Source organism: Panonychus citri, unplaced genomic scaffold (assembly GCF_014898815.1).
Source record: "Panonychus citri isolate SS breed McGregor unplaced genomic scaffold, ASM1489881v1 Contig00141, whole genome shotgun sequence".
Lineage (NCBI taxonomy): Eukaryota > Metazoa > Arthropoda > Arachnida > Trombidiformes > Tetranychidae > Panonychus > Panonychus citri.
In genome coordinates, this window is record NW_026515546.1 from 56,407 (window position 1) to 80,215 (window position 23,809).

The 23,809-nt window shown below is 30.6% G+C and overlaps 6 protein-coding genes and 2 long non-coding RNA genes across 13 annotated transcripts; 6 read left to right on the forward strand and 2 right to left on the reverse strand.

The window, feature by feature from the left end:
- Positions 1-1,051: 1,051 nt before the first annotated feature.
- Positions 1,052-4,457, forward strand: LOC128395742 (lysosomal alpha-glucosidase-like). The gene is made up of 7 exons (XM_053356217.1): positions 1,052-1,500; positions 1,571-2,550; positions 2,619-3,037; positions 3,105-3,238; positions 3,314-3,418; positions 3,498-4,105; positions 4,173-4,457. Exons 1-7 carry the CDS (start codon positions 1,326-1,328, stop codon positions 4,383-4,385), a joined length of 2,634 nt encoding a protein of 877 aa, XP_053212192.1. The 5' UTR covers positions 1,052-1,325; the 3' UTR covers positions 4,386-4,457.
- Positions 4,458-5,048: 591 nt separating this feature from the next.
- On the forward strand, positions 5,049-7,176 carry LOC128395744 (glyceraldehyde-3-phosphate dehydrogenase 1-like). 2 transcript variants are annotated; one of them, XM_053356222.1, is made up of 3 exons: positions 5,049-5,188; positions 5,569-6,435; positions 6,567-7,176. In XM_053356222.1, the coding sequence occupies exons 2-3, from the start codon at positions 5,602-5,604 to the stop codon at positions 6,729-6,731; spliced, it is 999 nt and encodes a 332-aa protein (XP_053212197.1). In that variant the 5' UTR covers positions 5,049-5,188; positions 5,569-5,601; the 3' UTR covers positions 6,732-7,176. The 2 variants fall into 2 exon arrangements, with proteins under 2 accessions (XP_053212197.1, XP_053212198.1); XM_053356223.1 differs by lacking the exon at positions 5,049-5,188 and adding an exon at positions 5,344-5,476.
- Positions 7,177-8,337: 1,161 nt separating this feature from the next.
- On the forward strand, positions 8,338-9,159 carry LOC128395748 (uncharacterized). Its single transcript, XR_008326709.1, has 2 exons — positions 8,338-8,965; positions 9,058-9,159. It is a non-coding gene; the product is annotated as an uncharacterized LOC128395748 (long non-coding RNA).
- On the reverse strand, positions 8,811-13,160 carry LOC128395743 (NAD kinase-like). Of its 4 annotated transcripts, none has more exons than XM_053356220.1 (7): positions 12,936-13,160; positions 10,751-10,871; positions 10,301-10,501; positions 10,023-10,125; positions 9,529-9,884; positions 9,368-9,450; positions 8,811-9,297 (listed from the first exon to the last, which is right to left on the reverse strand). In XM_053356220.1, the coding sequence occupies exons 1-7, from the start codon at positions 12,941-12,943 to the stop codon at positions 9,090-9,092; spliced, it is 1,080 nt and encodes a 359-aa protein (XP_053212195.1). In that variant the 5' UTR covers positions 12,944-13,160; the 3' UTR covers positions 8,811-9,089. The 4 variants fall into 4 exon arrangements, with proteins under 4 accessions (XP_053212195.1, XP_053212196.1, XP_053212194.1 ...); XM_053356221.1 differs by lacking the exon at positions 12,936-13,160 and adding an exon at positions 12,638-12,929; XM_053356219.1 differs by lacking the exon at positions 12,936-13,160 and adding an exon at positions 11,885-12,025.
- Positions 9,729-10,829, forward strand: LOC128395747 (uncharacterized). The gene is made up of 3 exons (XR_008326708.1): positions 9,729-9,868; positions 10,238-10,603; positions 10,693-10,829. It is a non-coding gene; the product is annotated as an uncharacterized LOC128395747 (long non-coding RNA).
- A 3,455-nt stretch (positions 13,161-16,615) lies between the features above and the next one.
- On the forward strand, positions 16,616-18,346 carry LOC128395279 (putative ferric-chelate reductase 1). Its single transcript, XM_053355687.1, has 2 exons — positions 16,616-17,054; positions 17,769-18,346. Exons 1-2 carry the CDS (start codon positions 16,856-16,858, stop codon positions 18,050-18,052), a joined length of 483 nt encoding a protein of 160 aa, XP_053211662.1. The 5' UTR covers positions 16,616-16,855; the 3' UTR covers positions 18,053-18,346.
- Positions 18,347-18,571: 225 nt separating this feature from the next.
- LOC128395277 (uncharacterized) lies at positions 18,572-19,938 on the forward strand. The gene is made up of 2 exons (XM_053355683.1): positions 18,572-18,962; positions 19,031-19,938. The coding sequence occupies exon 2, from the start codon at positions 19,044-19,046 to the stop codon at positions 19,731-19,733; it is 690 nt and encodes a 229-aa protein (XP_053211658.1). The 5' UTR covers positions 18,572-18,962; positions 19,031-19,043; the 3' UTR covers positions 19,734-19,938.
- On the reverse strand, positions 19,939-23,752 carry LOC128395278 (ninjurin-1-like). Of its 2 annotated transcripts, XM_053355685.1 has the most exons (4): positions 23,384-23,752; positions 23,048-23,100; positions 20,315-20,623; positions 19,939-20,238 (listed from the first exon to the last, which is right to left on the reverse strand). In XM_053355685.1, the coding sequence occupies exons 2-4, from the start codon at positions 23,057-23,059 to the stop codon at positions 20,029-20,031; spliced, it is 531 nt and encodes a 176-aa protein (XP_053211660.1). In that variant the 5' UTR covers positions 23,060-23,100; positions 23,384-23,752; the 3' UTR covers positions 19,939-20,028. The 2 variants fall into 2 exon arrangements, with proteins under 2 accessions (XP_053211660.1, XP_053211661.1); XM_053355686.1 differs by lacking the exon at positions 23,048-23,100.
- Between the last annotated feature and the right edge of the window lie 57 nt (positions 23,753-23,809).

Sequence of the window (23,809 nt, forward strand, 5' to 3'; positions counted from 1 at the left end):
ATTTTCCTTCTTTAATTATTTTCACCAACTCAAATGGCCAGTAGTAATCCTTCGATTTCACTCGAACCTGAAGTCCACCATCGCTTAAAGTTGTATAAGATATAAGTTTACTCATGTCAACGTAGTTGGATTTACCACCGATAATAGATAATCGTATTTCATCAAATTCATAGAAAGGGATCTTCGTTATCACCTCCACTCCGTTTAAAACATAACTTATGTACACCGTAAAGAAAAAATGATTATTTTATTTAAACTTTCCTCTTAATGAGATTGTATAGACAACACCGTCTACAGTTTCAACATATGATGATAAATTTGTGTAAGTCATTTTCAAGTTTTTTTTAAAACTTATTATCCATAGACTTATCACCTTTATATTACACAAAGTTCCCACGGTTAAGGGGAAGAACTAATGCTTACCCCTGTTCTCTTTCTTTTTCTCTTTCTTTTCTCTTTCTTTTTATTTTCTCTTTCTCATTCTCTTTCTTTTTCTCTTTCTTCTCTTTCTTCTCTTTCTGTGCCAGAGCCTCCATTTTTTAACTACTCTTCGTCTACCCATTGAAAATTAACCCGCAGGTCACCAATTCATATTAAAAGAATTTACTTTGAATTTAAAGAAACTCCAATTCTTACTGAAAAAGATTATCTTAATCTTTATTTAAGGATTAACCATTTCATTTTAAATATTCTCCATTTCATTGTAAGGAAACAATCAATTCAAGTTGAAATCACTGTAATATCGGGACGTTGAGTTGAAAATAAAGTTAAAGTATCATCCATATATCCCATTCATTAATTAAACTAATCCTTAATGATTAATAGAACCTCTCTAATTGCCCCTCTATCATCTCACAAACTCCTTAACTAAATTTTCCCCCAATTAAAGAGATAAAGGAAACAAATACAAAACAATCTAATTGCTTCAGAGCAATTTATGAAACTTACCACAGTGATTACGCTTTTGTTCAGAGGGAATTCATTAATTGTGATCATATTATGAAATCGACCAGTTAAGTGCATCCATTTTTAACTTTATCCCAGAGATTACGACCCAAAGTTACTCATCACGAGCTCGATATGGTCATCACCATGTTTAGGCTATTCATTTTCTCATGATTAACCAACTAAAGGTGAATCAACATTTGTCTTACAATTAACGCCCTATGATCAAGTATAAATACTAGAAATATAATAAAAAACAAAGTTAATCAATATTCTATTGTAACAAATCCAATTATTGAAATTGATCATTAAATATAACTTTTTGATTGTATCGTTGAGTTATATTTCAACTAAGTTGGCTTGACAACGTTACAATTGTCATGATGATTGAAAAGTTTTTCCAAGTCTCATTGATCACATTGATCGTGATTGTAACTTGTAATTGTGAAAAATTTTGTCCAATTGATGATAAATTAAAATTTGATTGTCATGCTGATCAACCAAGAAATCAAGAATCTTGTGAGAAACGAGGTTGTTGTTGGACTAACAATCAAGGTAAGTAATCAAATCAACTCTTAATTGATTCATTAAACTATCTCATATTTTATTTGTCTCTCACTTCAAGACTCAAATACAAATCAAATACCTGATTGTTATTTTCCAAGTGATTATCAAGGTTATGTGATTAAGAAGCTTGATAATCAAGAAAATGGTGTAACAATTAAATTGACCAGGTTAAGAGGATCTGGATTACCGAAGGATATTGAAAATGTTGATGTCGAAGTGATTGGATTGGACCATGAGCGAGTTCGAGTCCGTTTTATTGATGCCAATTCTTCAAGATTTGAAGTTCCAATGCCTTTTCTTAATATATCACAAGTCGATACAATTGATTCACCTCTTTACACAATTAAGATTAATCAAAATTCAATCTTACAAGTTAATCGAGCATCAACTGGTTTACCAATTTTCCAAGTTGATTTGTCTAAATTAATTTACGCTGATCAATTCATTCAAGTTTCATCGATTGTACCAAATTCATTTCTTTATGGTTTAGGTGAACATAAAGACAATTTTCGAAAAAATCTCGATAACTGGAAACGTTACACTCTTTTCGCCGGAGGCACAAACCCCACCGAGAATATTAATCTCTATGCATCTTTCCCTTACTATCTAATGGTTGAGCCAGATAATCAATTCCATGGTATTTTCCTTTTAAACTCCAATGCAATGGACATAATCACCCAGCCCACTCCTGCGATCACGTGGAGGACGATCGGAGGTATTTTGGACTTTTTCATTTACCTTGGACCATCAGTCCAAGATGTCGTCCGTCAGAATATTAATCTTATCGGTCGACCAGTAATGCAACCTTATTGGGCACTAGGGTTTCACCTTTGTCGATATGATTACAATAGTACAGTTAAAACTCGTGAAACTTTGTACAGAAATATCGAAGCAGGAATACCAATCGAAGCTCAATGGAATGACATTGATTATATGGACAAGTACAACGATTTCACCATTGATCCAGTTGCTTTTGCTGGATTAGGTGAATATGTTGACGAATTACATTCAAAAAATTTACGATACGTTCTGATAATGGTAAATATTATTTTTCGTTAAGATTGTAATTAGAGTTTCTCATCTTAAATTGTTGTTTAATTTGTTAGGATGCTGGTGTAAGTGGATCAGAAGCCCCTGGAACTTATCCACCATTGGATGATGGAATTGAAAATGATATTTTCATCAAGAATGAGCTGAATGAAACTTTCATGGCAAGAGTTTGGAATCTTCAGTCAACCGTTTTCCCTGATTTTACTCATCCCAAAACAATTAACTATTGGACGAAACAATTTGCTGATCTGAAGGAGAAAGTTAATTATGATGGAGTTTGGATTGATATGAATGAACCTTACAACTTTTATCCAATCATGAAATGTTCAGATAACCAATACGATAATCCACCATATACTCCAGGCATTCAACCTCTTTACAACAATACTATTTGCATGTCGGCAAAACAATATGGCGGATTACATTATGATCTTCATAGTTTATTTGGATTACTGGAAACTGTGGCTACTTATGAGTAAGAATTAATTTTCTCAATTGTGATTAGTCTAATTTCTTCATATTTTTCCTTATTTCGTGTTCAGAGCTGTCAAAAATATCACTGGTACTCGACCTTTCATCTTGTCAAGATCTACATTCTCATCGCAAGGTCACTATGGGTCACATTGGTCAGGAGACATAAGGTCAGAATGGGATTTCATGAAATATTCAATCTCAAGTAAGCTAAAGAAACTTTTATTAATAAAAACGAAATCAATGATTGATTAATATTTGAATCAATTTAATGGTCAAGATTTACTCGAGTTTAACATTTATGGTATTCCGATGATTGGTAGTGATATTTGTGGATTTGCTGGTAACACGACTGTCCAGTTGTGTATGAGATGGTCATCGTTAGGTAATTGAACTTTGTTTAATTGTTGCAACTTCATTTTAATAACTTTACTAATCATGAAACTTTGGATTTCATTGAATAGGTGCTTTCTATCCGTTTTCAAGGAATCACAATGATTATGATACAATTGAACAAGATCCTGTCGCTTTAGGACCTAAAATCGTTGATGCTGCCAAATATGCGGTCAAATTGCGTTACCGATTGTTACCTTATCTTTACACGTTATTTTTCAAGGCTCACTTGTTTGCCGACACTGTGGCCAGGCCACTTTTCTTTGAATTCCCAAGTGATCCTGTTACTTATTCAATTGAAAATTCATTCATGTGGGGATCGGGAATTTTGATCGTTCCGATTCTTGAGCCTGATGTTAATTCAACTAACGCTTATTTCCCGTCTGGACTTTGGTACGACTTTGCCAGCTCACAACTAGCGATCAATAGTTCTGGACAATATCATTTGTTATCTATCGATGATGATAAGATCGGTGTTTATGCTCGAGGTGGTTCAATCTTACCTGGCTATTTATCGGCTGCAATGACCCTTACTGACCTATCAGCTGATCCTGGTTATCTGTTTGTTTTCCCTGATGAATTGGGTCAAGCCTCTGGTTCATGGTTCTCTGATGATGGTCAGTCAATTGATAATATTGATCAAGGACAATACACTTTTGGTCATTGTAAAGCTACAAAGGTTTGGACAATTGTTTATCTACAATTGGAGCAATTAACTAATTACTTTTCCAATTTTTCATTCACAGAAAATGATCTCATGTGATTACACCAAAATTCATGATAAAGGTAATTTCAAACTTGGAGGTTTGATCATCACTGCAGTTGAAACAAAACCAGAGACAATTAAATTAAATGGCAATCAAATTAATTCAGTTCAATTCAATGAAGAAAACAAATCAGTTAAAATTGATTTACCAGTTGATTTTAATTATCTTCAACCATTTACAATCAATTTTTAATGAAAATTGATTCTAATTAATGTTAAAAACAATCAATAAAATTATTTTATCCGGGAAAATTATTATCACTAATTAACTCGTAATAATTATTGATTAATCAAACAACCCTAAAGATTAATGGATTAATTAAGGTGAAAAAAATTCTATTAACTTAATTGTTACGTTGTTCGTCCACAGAAATAATTTAATTGTTCTTATAATTTATCCGAACCAAGTAAATTGCCCATAAATCCAAAGGAAAAATCATAACAATTAAATTTAGATCATAATTAAGTCCGAAAATTAAAAATCTCCAATTGAACAAATGACAAAATCGACATTTTTTTTAAATACACAATTAGTATTCCTCTTGACGATTAGTTAATTAACAACAATAGTTACATTGTAATGGAAAAAGACAGAAAATAATTATCTTTCTTAATAACAATTAAATTAGATTTCTAATTAATTGACTAATTAGGATTCTAATGGTTAATCAAATCAAATTAAAAATTAAACTTTATTTTCTTTAAGATTGTGAAGCTTTCAAGTTGATTTAATTTGTTTCCATATTAAGGAAAATTAACAAAATGGTTAAAAGATCAAGATCGAAATCGGTAAGTGATTATGATTAGTTAATTGTTAGAATTTAAGATCGAGTTGACTTTTTTTTCTTCGATAACTTTCCCTTTTTTTCGGCTTCGAAATTAGGTAATGTTCCCTTTCTTCCTCATGAAAGAAAAGGTTAAAATTGCTCATAAGAGAAACGATCAACTCATTGAGTCACTTTTCTTTAAATCTTCAACTTGTTTCTCTTTAATCAGGTTGGTTTAATTGTTACAATTAAATTCTTTGTTCATTTTTCTTGATTTGATTAGTTCTCAATTCTGTCTATTCATCTAATTTTATTTGGTTGATAATCTTTTCTCCAAATCTTGTAATAGGTTTACACTGTTCTTTCCTTTTCCTCCTTTTCTTTTTTTTTGTCTATTCTCTGTCTAGATTTTTTTTTCTCTTTTATTCTCTGTCTCATCTTCTGTCTGTGTTTTCTCTTGGTGACTTACTGAATTCGTTTTGTTCCTCTGCTTCTCTTTTCCTTTTTCTCTTGCTCTGTTAGTCTCTTTCTTTCTCCTTTTGTTTAACCTTTAATTTCTCAAGTGTTTGTGAGTTTCCATTTAATTTTTTTTTCTTCTCTTTTTTTCAGTCTAAACTTAGTTTACGTTTAAGTTTAACCAACATGCCTACTATTGGAATCAACGGTTTTGGTCGAATTGGGCGACTTGTCCTTCGTGCTTGTATTGAGAAAAAGTTGCCTGTAGCAGCCATTAATGATCCTTTCATTGATGTTAACTACATGATCTACATGTTCAAACATGATTCAACTCATGGACAATTCAAAGGTGAAATCAAGGAAGAAGGTGGTATGATGGTTGTATCTGGTCAACGTATTCGAGTTTTCGGTGAGAAAAATCCAGCTGATATTCCATGGGGTAAGGCTGGTGCTGAATATGTTGTTGAGTCTACTGGTGTTTTTACTACTGTTGAAAAATGTCAAGGTCATATTGCTGGTGGTGCTAAGAAGGTCATCATTTCTGCTCCTTCTGCTGATGCACCAATGTTTGTCATGGGAGTTAACCATGAATCCTATGATCCAGCTATGAATGTTATCTCTAATGCTTCATGTACAACCAATTGTCTTGCTCCTTTGGCCAAGGTCATCAATGACGCTTTCGGTATTGAAGAAGGTTTAATGACCACTGTCCATGCCATAACAGCTACACAAAAAACTGTTGATGCTCCATCAGCTAAAGCATGGAGAGATGGGCGTGGAGCTTTCCAAAACATTATACCTGCCGCTACCGGTGCTGCCAAGGCTGTCGGTAAAGTTATTCCCGATTTGAATGGTAAACTTACCGGTATGGCTTTCCGTGTACCCGTTCCTGATGTTTCAGTAGTTGATTTAACTTGCCGATTGAAAAAAGAAGCTACTTATGAAGAAATCTGTGCTGTTGTCAAGGCTGCATCCGAAAGCGATCAATGGAAAGGTATTCTTGGCTATGTTGATGAATTTGTAAGTTGACCTTGGAAACAATTTTATTAACCATGTGATGCGCACTTATTTTTTTTTATTTGATACTTTTCTCGCGAGAGTAAAACACTTAAATCTTACATTTTTTTTCTTCCTCTCGCCCCCTCTCTCAGGTTGTATCATCCGATTTCGTTGGAAGTACTCACAGCTCAGTTTTTGACGCTAAAGCCGGAATCTCTTTGAACACCAAGTTCGTCAAGTTGATCTCCTGGTATGACAATGAATATGGTTACAGTAACCGAATTGCTGATTTAATCAAGTATATCTCTACTCGTTAAACCTTGAAAAGGTCCAAACCCAAAGCATTTTCAACAAAATAAGAAGAGTAGTAGTAATCAACAAATCGTAATTTTCAATTAATTCACAGTCCAAATTTAATGCGTCAATCGTTTTACCGGAAAGCTACACAATCATATTTACATTTAAACGCAAACATCTTATCATGAAAGAGAAAATAATTTCCTCTAAATTCATTTTAGTTCTGATGATAATTAAATCTAAATATCATCTTTTCCCCCCTCTCTTATAATTAATAGTTTTCTCTTCTATCTTCTAGTAATTAGTTAAATTGTCCGAGTCAATAAGAAAAAAAAATTCTATCTCTACATCCAAAAGACAAGTTACATTAATCAAAATCTTTATTCTCTTTGTGATTCTAATCAATTTTAACTTTAAATTATGTTTTGAGTGAAATTAAATGTGGTTTAATTATCTTAAACAAAATTGATCGGTTACAATTCATTCATCTTAATTTCCCATTTTCCAATCGATAAACAATTAACTTTTCGCGTTAAGGTTAATTTAAATTTCTAAACAATTGTAACGATGTAAATTAATAGTCGGTAATTTAATTCTACTCTTTCCTCGTTTAATTAGTCCCAAAGGTCCTTCAACTTTTAACTAATTGTTGAATTTGTACAATTGTAATTATCCTTGGATAATATTGAACTTTGATTAAATGTGCAAACAACAATTTACCTGATTAGATGAGGAAATTGACAATTAATTATCTCTGATGGTTTTGTAATCAATTCGCATATTGATTTAGTCAATTTAACTATTTTTCCAACTGCAAATGAGCCGATTGATCATATTAATAGTCACAAACGAATTGATTGTTATTAACAGTATTGACCTAATTGTCCTTAATCATGATTAACAATTTGCATTTCTACAAATAGATTACCAAGGTTGATAATACAATACCTTTTGTTAATCTATTGATTTTAATTGTTTGTTATTGAAGAAACGATTGATTGTACTCACCAAGTAATAAAGATTAGCTATTGATTTGATTTTCTTGCTTTCATAACCAGAATAACGTTTGTACAAATGTCCGGAAGAATCAATCAACTAATGTTAATTGTTGATTGTGAAAATCTCATGTCAAATCATTGAATCGATTGATTGTTTTTTCAACAATACAAAGTATCAAGTTCAGTAAATGAGTTTCCACCAAAATTGATTTAGTTTATTTGGACTTGATGATTGTAATGAGATCAACAATTAAATCTTAAATTCATTGGAAAGAAAAGAAAATAATCAAACTAATCAATAAAAATCGTTGATGGTGATTATTTGTCAACCATTTAATTGTCACCAATCAATTGAAATAACCGACGGGAATTAAACCGAAACCGAAAATTAAATATTCTCACCGGTTGATTTTTCCTGAACGAATGTTTTGAATATTCATTATTCTGTTTGTTTGTTTGATTGTTATTGTTTTTGATTGTTGATTCTTAATTAATAGTTTATAAGAATGTCAAAAGTAAATAAGGTGATCTTTTTTTCGGAGAGACGATTTGATGGTGTTAATGATTTAGACTTTGAAATAGTGGATGTTAAGATGATTCGGTAAATTCTGATGAAGAAACTGTAAGTTGATTTTATCGCTTTTTATTTTTTTTTGTTGCATTTTCATTGTTACAGTTTTGTTTTTAGAGGAAAAATGGTCATTTTGAACTGGACGAAGTAAGAAATGGTGGTCGAGAAGTTGATGATGCTCCTCTCGATGATTTAGAAGATGATGATGAAGAACCGTCATCGAAGAAACTGATGAATCGTGACGAGAAAGTGACGCTCGTAGGGTCAAATGGTCCAACGGTAATTCGCCCTTCATCTTGGATCGGAAATTTTCGATATCAACAAAGTTTCCTGAAAAGCTGAAAGATCAGAGTTTTACCCAATATTGGTAAAGATCCTGATTGATTTGAACAAGACAAATGAAGAAATAGTTAATTTTCAACTTAAATTGACAAACAATCAAGAAAAATCAATGGGTTTCAATGTTTTCTTCTAAATAATTAATTTTTCATTAGAATAAAAATGTATTAATTAACAAAAGACACAAACAATTAGCAAAAAAAGAGAATCGTTTTTGAGTTTATTGTTTATCGCTAAAAAGAAAATGCAATTTAGATGATTAATTAATCATCATGTTGGTGAGCTCTATTGAAATCTTGTTAATCCCAACTGTTCATTTCCATAATTAATCCTAATAAAAAAACTTGTAAGTATTAATACATTGAATATATTGTTTATTTCGTAAATATTTTTACTAATTTTTTTCTTTTCGAAACTTTTTTTTTCTTGATTTCTCAGGTAATTTAGTGAACAACTTGGTCTCCGGTGGTTCATCGTTTATCGTTTCCATTTTGAAGGATTTTATGGGAATTATTGTGTTCGGTCTCTGCGAAGTCAAGATTATCATAGAAAACAATTGGATGTTGTTTTTTCCTCTCGTTCCAATGAAGACATTCACCTAAACTGGAAAACCAGTCACTCATTGGATCTTTGAAACAAATCGATGGAACTGGATGAACTGAGGTGGTGACATTTAACCTAAAAAGAGAAATTCAAGTGAAAAATAGTTTGTCGATGAAAAGAACCACAAGAGAATCAAATTACTCACTCATCACCCAAATTCAATTCTTGTCGTTTTCGTCCATCAAATGAGACCCATGCTGGACCTCGAGAATCTTTGGAAACCAGAATCTGAACATAGTTATGAATAGGAAAGAAATGGAGATTAGGTTTCAGGGTGAATCTTATTGATAATATCAGTTGATTTACTTTAAGTTGAATTCCTGCTGGAACTACAATCGGACGGAATGATAAGGAATGTGGACAAATTGGTGTAACCATAATCGCTGGGACACTTGGATGGACCATTGAAGCTCCAGCGGCTACTGCATAAGCAGTACTTCCAGTCGGTGTTGATACAATTAAACCATCACCTTGAACGGTTGTTATATATTTACCTTCAATATAAAGGTCAAGGTTACAAAGGAAAGGTGATAAGCCACGATCAAGAACAACTTCATTGAGAACAACAAATTGATTGGATTGGTCAACAATCGTTTCAATTTCAGTTTCCTGTTTACGAACACAACATGACAATCGACTTCTCAAGGTAACACCAGCTTTACCTAAAAGTAAACACGAACGCACAAACGCACGCACACACACACACAACCACATACACGAATGGGAAAACAAAAGAAGACGATTATTAGTACAAATTCAATGAAATTAAAGGATAAAAATTGGTTAAGGTGGTAAATCACCTTCGATAACTTTGGTTACTTGTTGCTTAAACGATTCAAACTCGAACGGAGCTAGAAATCCAAGCGATCCGAAGTGAAATGCCATGACCGGTGGAACCTTGCTCTAATTAGTAGCGAGGTGTTGGTGTTATTGGTTTCGTGTGTGTGTGTGTTTGTGTGTTTTGAACAATTTGTTTTAATTCAATTTTCTAATTGTTTGATTTTTTTTTCTTCAGATAATCAATTTCATCTAATCTCATCTCATCCTCTCATCAAGTTTTTGTTTCTAATTTCATTACCTGGAAAAGCGAGGATGCATATAAAAGTGTCCCATCACCTCCCAAACAGATGACCAGGTCAACCTCTTGGTCCAAACCACGGCCATTTCGATCAACCTCAAAGGTTATCAGTTTATCTCGAAACTGTTTAAACAATGGTTCACCTCGATTTCGTATATCTTTAAGTAAATTGTGTTCAACCAGAACAACCATTTGCTTATCCTGATTTCCAATGGAAAATCATCAAGACAAATTGATTGTTCATTTTACGAGAATAAAATGAACAGAAAGACAAAAATGAAATGACAAATTTTACACAATCAGGTAATTAAGAAAATAATATTGTAATAACATCATTAAGACATAATCATTAACTAATTGATTCTAATTATTTTGTTTTTCTTCCTCAACAGAATCAAAAAAAACATCACAAGGAAGTTTCGAAGATGAATAATATTGAGAAAAACTTACCACTAAAAGCCATTGAGTTAACTGAATGAAACTCGGTAAAATACTGGAATCGTGAATCTTATGGATAACAAGAACATTTTTCGGAGGTTCAGGCCAATTTAATCGTTGATTGTGCATAGTCCTAGGATCGGAGAGTTCCATTCATATGGACGATTGAAGACAAGATGATTTGAAGGGAAGAGAAGTCAAAGAAAAGGACTAATAAGATGACGAAGAAGAAATTGGAAAATAAATGACAAAAGATGACAAAAATAAGACGAAGAGGGAAACCGAACCACGAAGCGACACAAACAAACAACAAACGGGCACGAAAAAAGTCAAAATGTTTACACAAAAAGATGACAAAAAGGATAAATCGTCTTTTGGATGGTGGAAAACTATTGATGAAGATATTACATAACATGAGATGCTATCAAATTCTTGGATTCATGGCCAACTTGAGCTTTTTTATCTCATCGTCCACTCTATCATCTTTATCATCTTCTCCATCAATAATATCACCACATCATCATTGTTATCACCATTTTCTCATCAATGGAATAACTTTACTTTTCTGTCGTTTACATCGTTCTGCTCTACTGTAACTACAAACTCTCACACTTTGTCTTCCTTCATCTCTCATCATTCACTAATCATCGTCATCATTTTTTGTCTCTTTTCTGTTTACCTGAACTGCTTCATTGATTTAAACTTTTTCAGGTCCAACAATCTTGCACCTAAATGACGACAACGATGATGATGATGATGATGATGTCGAATGAGATAAACAACAGAAAAGCAAAGTGTCCAAAACAAAAGGTATTCTGTCAACCATAATCATCATCTTCTCATGCTTATTGTGCTCTCTTTCCCTTATCATTTTGTCAATCGTGTCATTGTCACAATAATAATAATGTTAATGTGACAATGATTAACTGTCAACAATTATGATTTAGTGAATACAATTATCAGAAATACAGTTTCAATTATTTTCTTCCAATTTCTACTTTAGCATCTTCTCATTTGCATATCGTTTGTTTTTCAGGTCTCACGTTTCTCTGATTTCTAATAACTAATATTTGATTAACTATTTTACCTCTAACAATTTATGTATATATTGATTACAATTCAAGTTAATTGCTTTGTCTTACTTACCCAATATATGTGTACATGATAACTGAATTAAAGAGGATGATTACTATGTATTACTAATTATTATCGATGAGAAAACACCATGAAAAGGAAAGTGATTAAAAAAATTAAATCTAAATATAATCGTTGATTAATTGGCAGTTGGTCAGATTGATTATCAATCGTATTGGAGGTGATACAAGACAAATATTGAATGATGACACTTTACAATCACACGAAATGATCAGGGCAAAAAAAAAGAAGAAGCAACAATTTACTAACTAATTGTGATGGAAATTAATTTTTTTTCTTCATTTGATGATTAGATTTTCTGTTGTTAATCACTGATTTAAACGTTTCCAAGAGATGAGATGATTGTTGTGATTATTTAAGGAAAATCAAAAGCAAGTTTCAACAATTGGACGAGGAAAAAAAAAGCGATTCAATCGTAACCTTATTTGGAGCTTTTATCTCACTCGTTTTATAATATTCATCATTTATATTACACCTTTCTCACTCTATCATCATCATCATCATCATCATCATCATTATCATCATCAGTGTTCAATTCTCTATCTTCACGAGGAACTGGAAATTGAAACTATCCGATATCTTCCACTTTCTAATAAAGTTTTGTTATTATTATTCTCATGTGAATCCGCAGCAACTTCCGTTTCATAGATTATGATTAACACAATTGATTGATGACAAAAAGTTTTCAATTACAAGGTAAACAAAAAGGTTAGCACGTCACAATTAACACGGCGATTCACCAACCTAATCGGTTAATCTAATTGTCAGGTAATTAGATTGTTATTACTGTTGTTGATTCAAGGATTTTCGGAAGCAAATTTCAATTTGATCAAATCAATTCAAGTCGTAATAATAATGTTTTACAATTAACTCACAAAGGTGAACAACAATTAAGTGATTATACAAAATATGAACGACGGTCAGTTGGATGGACAAAGATATTGATGGTCATTGAAAGACTTTAGGACGAAAGGAGGAAATTAAAATGAAATAAAATTCTCAATCAATTAAAGTGGAAAACAATCAACACAATTAAACAAACCTTTCCATTGGTAATAATTTGTAATACTAATGATGTTACCAACTAATCACTATGATGAGTTTCTTTGTACTTATCCAACAATCAAGAGAGGGAGAGAGACAAACAGAGATCATGTTAATTATAATTGTTAATTACAATAAACTGTACCCAATGAACAAACTAATCAATAGATTGAAAAATTTTAATTCTATCTGAAACAATTAGTAACATTTGTAATCGTAGAAACTTATTGATTTTAACTGTTTGAGACTAAATTATCGTTGGAAAAACAATTAGAAAATAAAATTGTTATTCTCATTTGGAATCAGCAAAATCCTTGGTAACGATAGATTAGCAAAGGATCAATTTAATGTTTTAATCTATCAGGTATTCATTTATGAATGAATTACAATTATCAACAATCAATGTGGAGCAAATATTAAGGTAAATATTGAGTAATGTTCATAATCCAGATGAGAAATTAAATCAATAATCAAAATATCAATCGCGTGTTCATGATAAGTACAATGTTAGTTTGTTCATTTACTATTGATACGTCACAATGTTGACAATTAACTTGATCAATTGAACGATTAATTTACATCATCATCAAGGAAGTTGATTGTTTATCCAATTAATCAAATCTTTTCGTTTCGACGAAGTACAAAACAATACGAAGATGAGAAAAACTTTGATGAAAGTTAATTGCGAGCGAAAAAAAAAATAACAATCTAATCGGCTGTAATCAAATAGTAATAATTGTTGGCCTAAACTTACTGAACAATTAAATTAACGTTTCAATTGATGAACCTTAATGAGTAACAATCAAGGAAATGAATCAATTGGCTTCGGATTTGGGTTGAAAATGTTGATCAATCGATGAGTTTTTGGCTTCGACTTTTTGATTAACCAGTTGATTTTTAATCTTAAATGATGAATCGTCATTACCTATTAATAGTTAAGTGTCAATTGATTGTGTCCGTTATTCTGATTAGTTTATTGATTGAACAATTATCTAGTAAATCAACATCAACACCCTCGCCGGTAACATCGATACCTTTTTCAGTTGAGGTTGTGACTGATTTTCGAGGCAACATCTTAGATAATAAGGAACAATCAACTAATAGTGATGATAAACTTTCAACACAATCACCACTGTTAATTAACAAGGATGTTAATAGTAACAATTTAACCAATGTGAGTGGGACAATTAGTCCAATTGGATCTAAAATTGAAGGTATTTACAGTGACGATTATGATGATAACGATCAATCAATGTGGCTTGATTTAGGTGCTTATTCAGGTGATCATGGTTCTTATGGTTGGTATGTTGATCATCCTGTTGGTGATTAACTAATTATTTATTCAATTACAAAATTAATTAATGAAATGATTAGCATGTAACTTAATTTACTTGATCAACTATTGATACATTGATTGATTAATACATTTATATATTTGTATTTATAATTTGTTTGTATCTCTCTCCTTGATACTCAATTGTAATCTGAACAAATTGTTGACAATTAATACAATTAACCTAATTAACCTTTAATTTTTCATTTGCTTACCTTGAAATGATTAAATAAAATTTTAAATTACACTAATTCAATTGATTATCAATGTTGTTTTTTTTTGTTTTAATTGTGTTCACTTGTTGTTGTCAAATCCAAAAATGGTTACCATTGATTGTTGTTGATTAAATTGTTAGTCTGTTTTAATTATCCTTTAACATGAGTAATTGAAAACCAGTTCAAAATGGTTAACTTTAATTGTGTACAATTTATTGATCATTACCAGACAGTTATAATTGATCAGATTGTTAATCAAAAAGTAATTGAATATTATTTGTTTCTCAGATCCTAATCATCACCATGATTAAGATGATTGTTGTTGATTAAAATTCAATTACTGTTCAACTAGTGGGTTTGAACATTAAAATTGTAATAATTAATTAACTTAATCACTATGATTAACACAAGAAAACGGGTCAAAATTTTTTGTTTTGTTTTGTTTTTTGCTGCTAATCAATTATTCATAATGATAATCAACAATTAAGTCAACACACTGATCTCAATTAGTCAATTGATTTTCAAGGTTTAACGATTATACAACAATTACCTTAATTATACAATTAAAAGGTTACAACTGATTGATAATTTAATCATTAGGAAATCTAGAAATGATAAAATTAAAGTTAATCAGTTTGTTAATATTAATTATGGATTAATTTGTTTTTATCTTATATTTTTCAAGCAATTTGACGTAAAATTAAAAGTTAATCAGTTTCTTCCTGATTAAAACGTAATTGTAACCCACAGTTTGTAAAGTTAATTGTTGATTATTGTGAATTAATATGAATACAGTTTAATGATTGAATCAACTTTACCCACATAATAATAATTAAATTGTTGGTTACTGACCGGATAGGGTCAGTTAATCATTGATTAACTAAAATTGGTAAAAGTTAATTGAAAGTTTACCTTGTCGACTGTGGATTTAATTAGTTAAATGATTAAAGTGATGATGGTCAATTGATAACAAATTAAATTGTAATCATTAAATGACCTCGTTCAGTCCAGTTACCGTCTTGAATATAATAACAATTGAACACAATCAGAAAGAAAAGTTAATTCAATGAACATAATTTTTGTTTGATTACCAAACAATTAAATCGCCAATGTTAAATGAAATCATTAAACTACCAAAGATTTTAACAATTTAAACACTGGGAATTACCAAGAGCAGCAATTTAACACGCGGGCAACAATTTTAATATGATTAACGTTGATTGTTGAGTGATAATCAATGAGAAACTGTGAATGATTAACATCGATAAACCTTCAGAAAAACAATCAACTTGAAGATAAATTATTAGAAGAAAAATTTTCTCTTAATCTCCTCTAATTGTTGTTACTAAATCCGTTAAGGTCAAGGCTTGATTATCACAATTTAGCGTATTATTTACCTGAACATATGAGTATTAAATTGTTATCAGATTGTAAATGATAATCTTAAATCACAATCACAAATTGTGAGAGACAAAGTTGTTAACGTAACCATTAACTTTGTATTAACAATTATTAATACAATAAACTTAACACTTGACAACAATTAACCTCTAACTGGTTTAACTAACTAATTTCTTGCATAAATCACACACTCAGGCATAAATGGTTATATTAATAAATGATTAAATTAACAGCAATTAAGAAATGAAAAGAGACAACAATTGAAATATAAAGAGCAACAAAAAAATCCACCAAAGTATTAATGAGAAAAAAATAGAAATTAAATGAAAGCGATCACGGAAATCAGGCCTCGAGCTAAATCGGACTTCGAAAAGTGTCCTAATCAACACGACCATTAATAGAATAGCAAAATTTATAATTGCCAATCGAGTTAAATTTCAACAATTAACCAAATACAATTTCACAGTATCTCTAAGGTCATGACACTTGCCGATGAAACAATCAGTTAATTTGATTAGTTAACAAGATTCGAACCATTAAATTGGCACCTTAACACCACCCACTTTCCCTTCCCTCTTTTTGCATATTCGAGAGAAAGAGGAAAAGAAAGAGAGATTAGAACTTTTTTGTTATTAAAAAAAATTCGAAACAAAAAAAGTTTCACTTTCTAAAAACGTACTAAACGTAACCAAGGCCAGAATAGGTGGTTACCAAAGTTAACATTTAATTTCGTTGGTGAGTTAAATTGTTGATCACAATCAACGAAAGAGTTGAAGAAAAGAGAGAGAGAAAATCTTAATTGTCAACAGATTAAAAGTGAAGTTGGTCAGTAAATTGTTTCTCATAATCGACAATTTAATTCCGTTGTTAACGTTTCGATTTTTTCGTTTGTCAAGTTGAAACTTTCGCTTCGTTGTTTGTTTTTTACTTCGTGTTTACAATCAAGTTAATTATTATTATTAGAAAATCATGTATTTTACTGGATCGTTAATTGTTACCCTTTTATTGACCATTAATTCAATCAATTCCTGGCCAAGTGGAGCTCCCGAAAAGACCTGTTCCTCCTTGCGTCCAGTCCATGGTGCTAATGTCGCTAAAACATTGGACACTTCACCTTTCACCTTAACCCAATCTCATCAAACTTATCAACCCGGTGAAAAAGTTAGAGGTAAGTGATCAGTTAATTGTTGGTGATTTAATCTTTCCCTCCATGAGGTTGTTTATATGTAATACTAGTAAAAATTTTGATCATAATTAACTTTGATTAATGAGGATAAGTTTAGCTTCAACTATTAAGCTAATTAGTAACTGATTTCTAAGTAATCAACTTTAAAATGAGTTTAAATTTACAAATTGTAAAAAAAAGAGACAATTAATCAACATTAACTTAGCTGATTAGGTTGATTAATTAGCTAGATAATTACAAAATTTTCCAGACTTTTTTATATTCAATACAAAGGTTTTCCTTTCTAACAATTAACTAATTGTCGTATAACAATCAGTAGGTGATCACATAATCAGATACTAGTGTATACATAATGTATTGAGTGTATTAACTAATATTATTATCAGAAAAATTAATTTTTACCAAATAATCAGAAACCTTGACACTTAATAATCAATTTTTATTAACATGTTGGGTAACAACAACAAAAAGTGATTAACTAAATACAGTTAAGCAGAAAGTAAACAATTAACATGGTTAACTGATTATTTAGGTTTCATCATCCGGTAAACAATATAACAATTTATTATCAACGGAAGTTTCAATAACAATTAACAATTAAAAAACATGTTACAATGAGTCTGAGTGTGTGAAAATTTCAACACAATAATAACAACAATTAATCAATTGATTAACAATTTATTTTACCACCAACAGTTGACCTTAAGGCATCTACTGGTCAATCATTTAAAGGATTAATGGTCCAAGCTTATGATCCATCAACCGATAAACCAATCGGTAAATTTTTACCTGGACGAGGATTGAAAACTTATGATTCCTGTTCATCGGTCACTCACACTGACCGTCGGGGTAAACGGGGAGCAATGTTGATCTGGGAAGCGCCTAAAGATGTTTCCGGAAAGGTCGCATTCAAAGGGACAGTGGTCAAGCGATTCAGTGAATTTTATGAAGGTATCAAAGCGACAGCAGCACCCAAATAATCAAAGGTTAATTGTTGACCATTAAGGTCATCGCAATCATCATTAAACCACCACCGCCATTGATTAAAAAACCCTTGACCGCTCTGGTCAATCATCATAAAACCTTAAATCCAAAGCCTCTGATTACGATGGAAACAGTTAATTGTTATTCAATTATACTTATTGACCCTTTAATTGTAATCAATGTAATTTTTTTTTCCTTCATTTAATAAGTTCTGATTATTTTGATTCTCATTTTTGTATAAATGTTTGATTAATTTGCTCTAATAACAATTAAAAAATCAATACTAGAAATTATCAACAATCTTTGTAACCAATTAAATGTTTAATTGATGATGAAGATGATCACACAATCAAATGAAAAGATTTGTTAAATTGCAAATTTACCCATTTCCTTGCAATTAACTTAACCTCTTGAAAGTTAATCATCACATGAATTGTTGATGATTAGATGAGCATCTTAAAAATAGATTCTAGGTCTAATCATCATCAGTATTTATCATGATGATTAACATGATGATGATTCAACTATTGAGTTTGAACAGTTAATTGTAAACCAAATTGTTTCTTATGAATTAGCCAATGTGCTTTTTTAATCACTTGCCAAGTTACATTTAAGATATAAACATGTTAACCATGAAAAAAACAAAATGTTCAATTAGTTAACTGTAATTTTGTCTGGTGAAACAATTAAGTAGTGAATGGATGAAGCTAATCAACAACAATTTGGAAAATTATTAACTTTAATCCTTAATTCATATCCTTGGTTTTCCCTTATCACAATTAGTGTTAATTGTCAATGGTCTCTGGATACAAAAGTAATCAAGGATTAAGCTCAACAATGAATCATTAAAAAGTTGATTAACTATCAAATCTCAATGTCACTGGAAAAGTAAATTAAAAAAAAAAGGTAAGACAATCAACGATTAATTTAATAGTTGGCTAATTATTATCTTCTTAATTGTTGCTGTTAATAAGTGTTTGGAACAAGATGAGTGTCGAAAGAGCAAAAATCATTCTAACGGAAACTTTGTTTTCGAAAAGTTCTAATGGTCCAAATGACCTGATCAGTTTAACTGGAGGTCGACCTTTAATTGCCGATTCATTGATATATCGTTTAACTTTTGACCCGGAAGAAGATGATTATTGTTATGATGATGATGATGATGAGAAACAATTATTTACTATCAACAACAATTTAAAATCATCAATTGATGTTAACGATAATGATGTTGACATGATAAATGTCTGGTCATCCAATTGGGACAACAACAATCAACATGATGACCATGAAAATAATGGACATGATAAAATGAAAATCAATGAACCAGAATTTAAGAAATTGATTTTCAATTCGAGGCAAACAATTAATAAATTGAACGTCTCTTCATTAGCTGATGAAATAATTGATTCTGAAATGAACTCATTGAAATGTTTACAATTTAAACCCACGAATGAAACAATTAAACCCACAACAATAATTAGTGATTATAGTGAAACAATTGAAACTGATCATCATTATAATGGTAAATCAACTGGACAATGTCCATCTACTGGAAGGAAATGGAAATCATCAATTTTACCATCACTTATGAGAGGGACAATTAACACGGAAACATCAATAATCACTCGTAGTTGTCCACCGACTCGAGCTTGTCTTTCATGCTGTACAATTAGCTAATTACCATCATCATGACAACAATTAACAGAATCACGAATCCTCAATGAAATCAAAAATTGATCAAAAAGCAAGTTGATTAGTTGGACAATTAAAACCTAATGATGGCGATGATCAGTTACCATGAAAGTCTAAGAGGTTTTTGTATGTAAATAAATTCACAGTTTTCATTAATTGTTACAATTAAAGTTACTCTATTATTTGAAAATCGTCGTTCAATTGAATTTTATTCATGGGTTAATTTTTTCAGTCTTAAATTTGCCCCAAACATGTTAATTGATTTGCTCTTAATTACGATTCATGGGGAATTAGTCATGGCTGGAGTTCGTGAACCAATTAGTTTGCCCTCTTCAGGCCCCGGGGCGAAGGAAGTTATCATGATATTTACAATGGTGATTAGAAAAATCAGAATTAGAACCGCGTTATTAGCACTTTCCGCTTTTCGATGGTCACCTCGAAAATTAATATTCCAACGTCCGAGGAAAATTAAAATGATTCCAACAACAATCTAATTTGAGAAGAGAAATTTAAATTAATCAGTATAATCAATGTGATTTATTATTTGATAGTAGAAGTCAAATTACTTGAAGTATTATTGAAAAGGTTAACAAGCTAAGGGTCACAGCAAAGTACCGATGGTCAGCAGAGTTGATGAGAATGTATTTCAACTGTGAAGCATTAGCGGTCATCAGGGCGATGTCCATCATCCCTTGGGCCACAGTTTTCCGAGTTGCGTAAATGTTTACGTCCATTGGCATGTTTGAACTTTTTGGTAGTTCGGGCGACATTGGTCCAGCTATTAGATGGTGATGTAAGTGATTACCTCCCACTCCTCCGGTCGTTACCTCTAAAGGTCCGTTTCGAGGATTATCTAGCATTGATTCCTCTTCGTTCTGTTATTGTCATGAAAGAGAAACGGAAGGAAAAAAGAGATGGTAGAAAAATAAATTAATTCGAACAAAAAATCGAACATGAAAAACTTTTCTGTTTACACTTTATTATTACAGCAACAATTGAGAATTGAAGATCAAACATACGTTTCGAGTTCTAACCTCATGGGATAAAATGAGAGAATTGAAACTTTTTTTTCTTATTGAAACATGATAACAATCATCAGAATCATCTAAATGTTACAAGGATAGATTCTCAATGTATCTTAATAATCTTATCATTATATTTGTAGATATACGATCATTTTGCTCTCTCTCATGTGTACCCCTGGTGTAAAACCTCAGCCTGAGGCGATTTAATTTTCCATAAGAAAATAGAGAGAGTCGAAATTTATATATAATTTTCGAATTTTTGGAAAAAGTTCTGCAGTCAATTCTCGAGTGTAATTGAGATTAGATGAGATGACGATGGTTCCATTTCCATTAACCAGAACTTTCTATTCAATTGAATTTCCAATTTACCTCATTCCACCCCTGATGATGATGATAACCAAAGAGCGCTAAAGGTGCTCCAAGCTATCACCATGAAAATGATTTTTCTACATCATGATGAAGAATAGAAGGAAAAAAACTTGGTAACAAACAACAATATCGAATCTTATCAATGGAAAAGTTGAACAAACTTAATTCGAAAATAAGTTTCAACCTTTTCTTTATTTTCTATTCTCACCATTATCATGATAATAATCATCATCACCATGAGCATATAAGGTTAATTTGATGAAGATATTTTATGGAAACTGAGATACGAACATGAAAGTTCTGACAAGAGAAAAATGTTCGATATCTTTGATTGTTTTCGTTTTTTACTCTTTATTTCTTCTCTTTCTTTTTGGTTTTATTCGATTTCTGGAGAAATAAATTCAACGTTCAATTGTGTTCGATAAATAAATGAACAAAGTTCTAATATCGATAATGTTTACATGGAGAAGAAGTAGAAAAAAAATAAAAGTAAAGTTCTAAACATGAGCCAAAGTCTTTTCAAATGATATACATTTAGGTTAAGAAATGAAATCAAAACTTTAAATTCTGGACAGAACTTTACTCTCTTCAAGTTCAACGATGATTCAGTTGGAATGAAATATTATCATGAAGTCTCATGAAACACTCAAATTCTCCTTCTATAAGAATATTTTCTAATCAGGTAAATGAGATTTTCCATTAGCTATATTAACGATATTTTCTTTTACTCCAACTTTTTTCTTCTTATTCTATCAACTTGTCGACTTTTACTTCCTATGAGATGAGATTCATTGTCAGAACTTTTCCACCTTCGCTCTTTTCTTATAAATAATAATATCGAAAATTTTCTAATGGAATTAATTTTTTCTATCTCATCTCAATAGTTCTGCCAATCATCATATCCAAACTCGAGGGTTCACAGAATCAATCATCTTGATTCTCACACGAATATTAATCAATTAATCTTTGAACAGATTCACCTGACAGTTAATTATAATTCAAAACTAATCAACTTCTTCTAATCAAATTTTCGAGTTTGGTTATAGAAATGAAAATGTTAACAAAGAAAATCGAAACTTACAAAAAACAGAAAACTTTTTTTCTCTCTACTATTAGAACTTTTTTTTTCTTCCCATCGTATCTCATAAAAGATTGAAATTCATGATAAAATCTCGAGTTTTCATTTCTTTAATCAGAACTTTCATAAGTTTAGAGTATAAGAAAAACAAGAGAGTCGAAGTTTTTTTTTTCTTCGTCGAATTATCAAATTGAGAGAGAAAAAAAGTTCTAACACAGGAAATGGTTTCATATTAAACTTTCCATAAATAAATCAATAGAAAATAAAAACTTTGATTGTTGATCAAATGATTAAGAAAAGTTGATCGTTAAATTGTGATTGATAAAAGTAAATCAACTTAACTATTGATCAGAATGATGATAAATTATTTACCTTAACTGTTCAAGGGTAACTCGATTACACTTAATTGTATTAATAGTATGAATTTATCAACAGCCTTATAATGAAATTTAGATCAACAATTAAGAAATGGTTAATATGTTGATCAACAATTTAGGACAAAAATAATTTTCTGTAGGCGGGAAAATTAAATGGTGACTGAAAATAAATTTCTATAAATTATTCATCATCAAAACTAAATTATGATTCACAATTAATAAAAAAAACTAAATTGATTTAAAGTTAATTTGATTTACAAATTGTTACAAAATAGAAACAATTAGAATGATATTTTCTGTTATCAATTTAATATATTGACTACAATTTTGATGTTAATTCAATAAAACTTGTTCATACATTCATGTATTAACCATTGTGATTGATTTAAGATAATTAATAAAGTACAACAATTAACAATTTGATTAGAAAACAATCAATTAAATACTTGCTCTTGAATCCATATAAATTTGATCATCACAAGAATCACAGATGAAAAGATTAACTTCCAGGATCGATTGATCCACAATTAACACCAACAATTAAGGGTTTACAATTTAAGGTGATCAAATAAAATGATAACAATTAGTTCAGTATGATGATCAGTTAAAAGTTCACAATTAGTAATACTCAACAATTAACAAAATAGAAACACTTTCATCAGATTGATACTAAATTGTAATGTGAATTTTTAGTTAACAATCAAAAAAAAAGGAGATCGTTTTTCTTGTATTATTAATTTTCCTACTTAATAATGATTAAAACCAACAATTAACTAAAACACTTACCTTTTCATGTAATAACAATTAAAGTTGATTATAAACCTGGATTCATGATCACAATTAATATATTAATCATGAGTGTTTACATCTGCTCTTGTCTTTGAACAATTAGATTGACAATTGGATTTAACTGTTTGGGATTAAGATGATGATCAATCTTTGGGTTTGGTTTTAATTGTTTTCAAATCAACAACTTTTATCTAATAATTAAGGTAAAATTATTTAACCAATCAAACTATAAACACAATGATCACAATTTAAATCAACAATTAATATATTATTTTATGGTGATAATAAATGAAAAACAAACGTTGGATTTTAATTGTTAGACTGAAAATCAACACAATCAATGGTTAAACCGGTTCATGATTAAGATGATGATGATGATTAAGTTAATAGTCAGATGTTACCTGTAGACTGATTGAAAACTGG

Excerpts from the sequence above, each read along its gene's own strand:
- LOC128395742 (XM_053356217.1), top strand. The coding sequence starts at position 1,326 with ATGATGATTGAAAAGTTTTTCCAAGTCTCATTGATCACATTGATCGTG. Across the intron at positions 3,239-3,313 it reads CATGAAATATTCAATCTCAA|ATTTACTCGAGTTTAACATT; the intron begins GTAAGCTAAAGA and ends TTAATGGTCAAG. Across the intron at positions 4,106-4,172 it reads GTCATTGTAAAGCTACAAAG|AAAATGATCTCATGTGATTA; the intron begins GTTTGGACAATT and ends TTTCATTCACAG.
- LOC128395744 (XM_053356222.1), top strand. The coding sequence starts at position 5,602 with ATGCCTACTATTGGAATCAACGGTTTTGGTCGAATTGGGCGACTTGTC. Across the intron at positions 6,436-6,566 it reads TTGGCTATGTTGATGAATTT|GTTGTATCATCCGATTTCGT; the intron begins GTAAGTTGACCT and ends CCCCTCTCTCAG.
- LOC128395743 (XM_053356218.1), bottom strand. The coding sequence starts at position 10,891 with ATGGAACTCTCCGATCCTAGGACTATGCACAATCAACGATTAAATTGG. Across the intron at positions 10,126-10,300 it reads ATGCATCCTCGCTTTTCCAG|AGCAAGGTTCCACCGGTCAT; the intron begins GTAATGAAATTA and ends GCTACTAATTAG. Across the intron at positions 9,298-9,367 it reads GAATTGAATTTGGGTGATGA|GTTAAATGTCACCACCTCAG; the intron begins GTGAGTAATTTG and ends TTCTCTTTTTAG.
- LOC128395279 (XM_053355687.1), top strand. The coding sequence starts at position 16,856 with ATGTATTTTACTGGATCGTTAATTGTTACCCTTTTATTGACCATTAAT. Across the intron at positions 17,055-17,768 it reads ACCCGGTGAAAAAGTTAGAG|TTGACCTTAAGGCATCTACT; the intron begins GTAAGTGATCAG and ends TACCACCAACAG.
- LOC128395277 (XM_053355683.1), top strand. The coding sequence starts at position 19,044 with ATGAGTGTCGAAAGAGCAAAAATCATTCTAACGGAAACTTTGTTTTCG.
- LOC128395278 (XM_053355685.1), bottom strand. Across the intron at positions 20,239-20,314 it reads CCTTTTCAATAATACTTCAA|ATTGTTGTTGGAATCATTTT; the intron begins GTAATTTGACTT and ends TTCTCAAATTAG.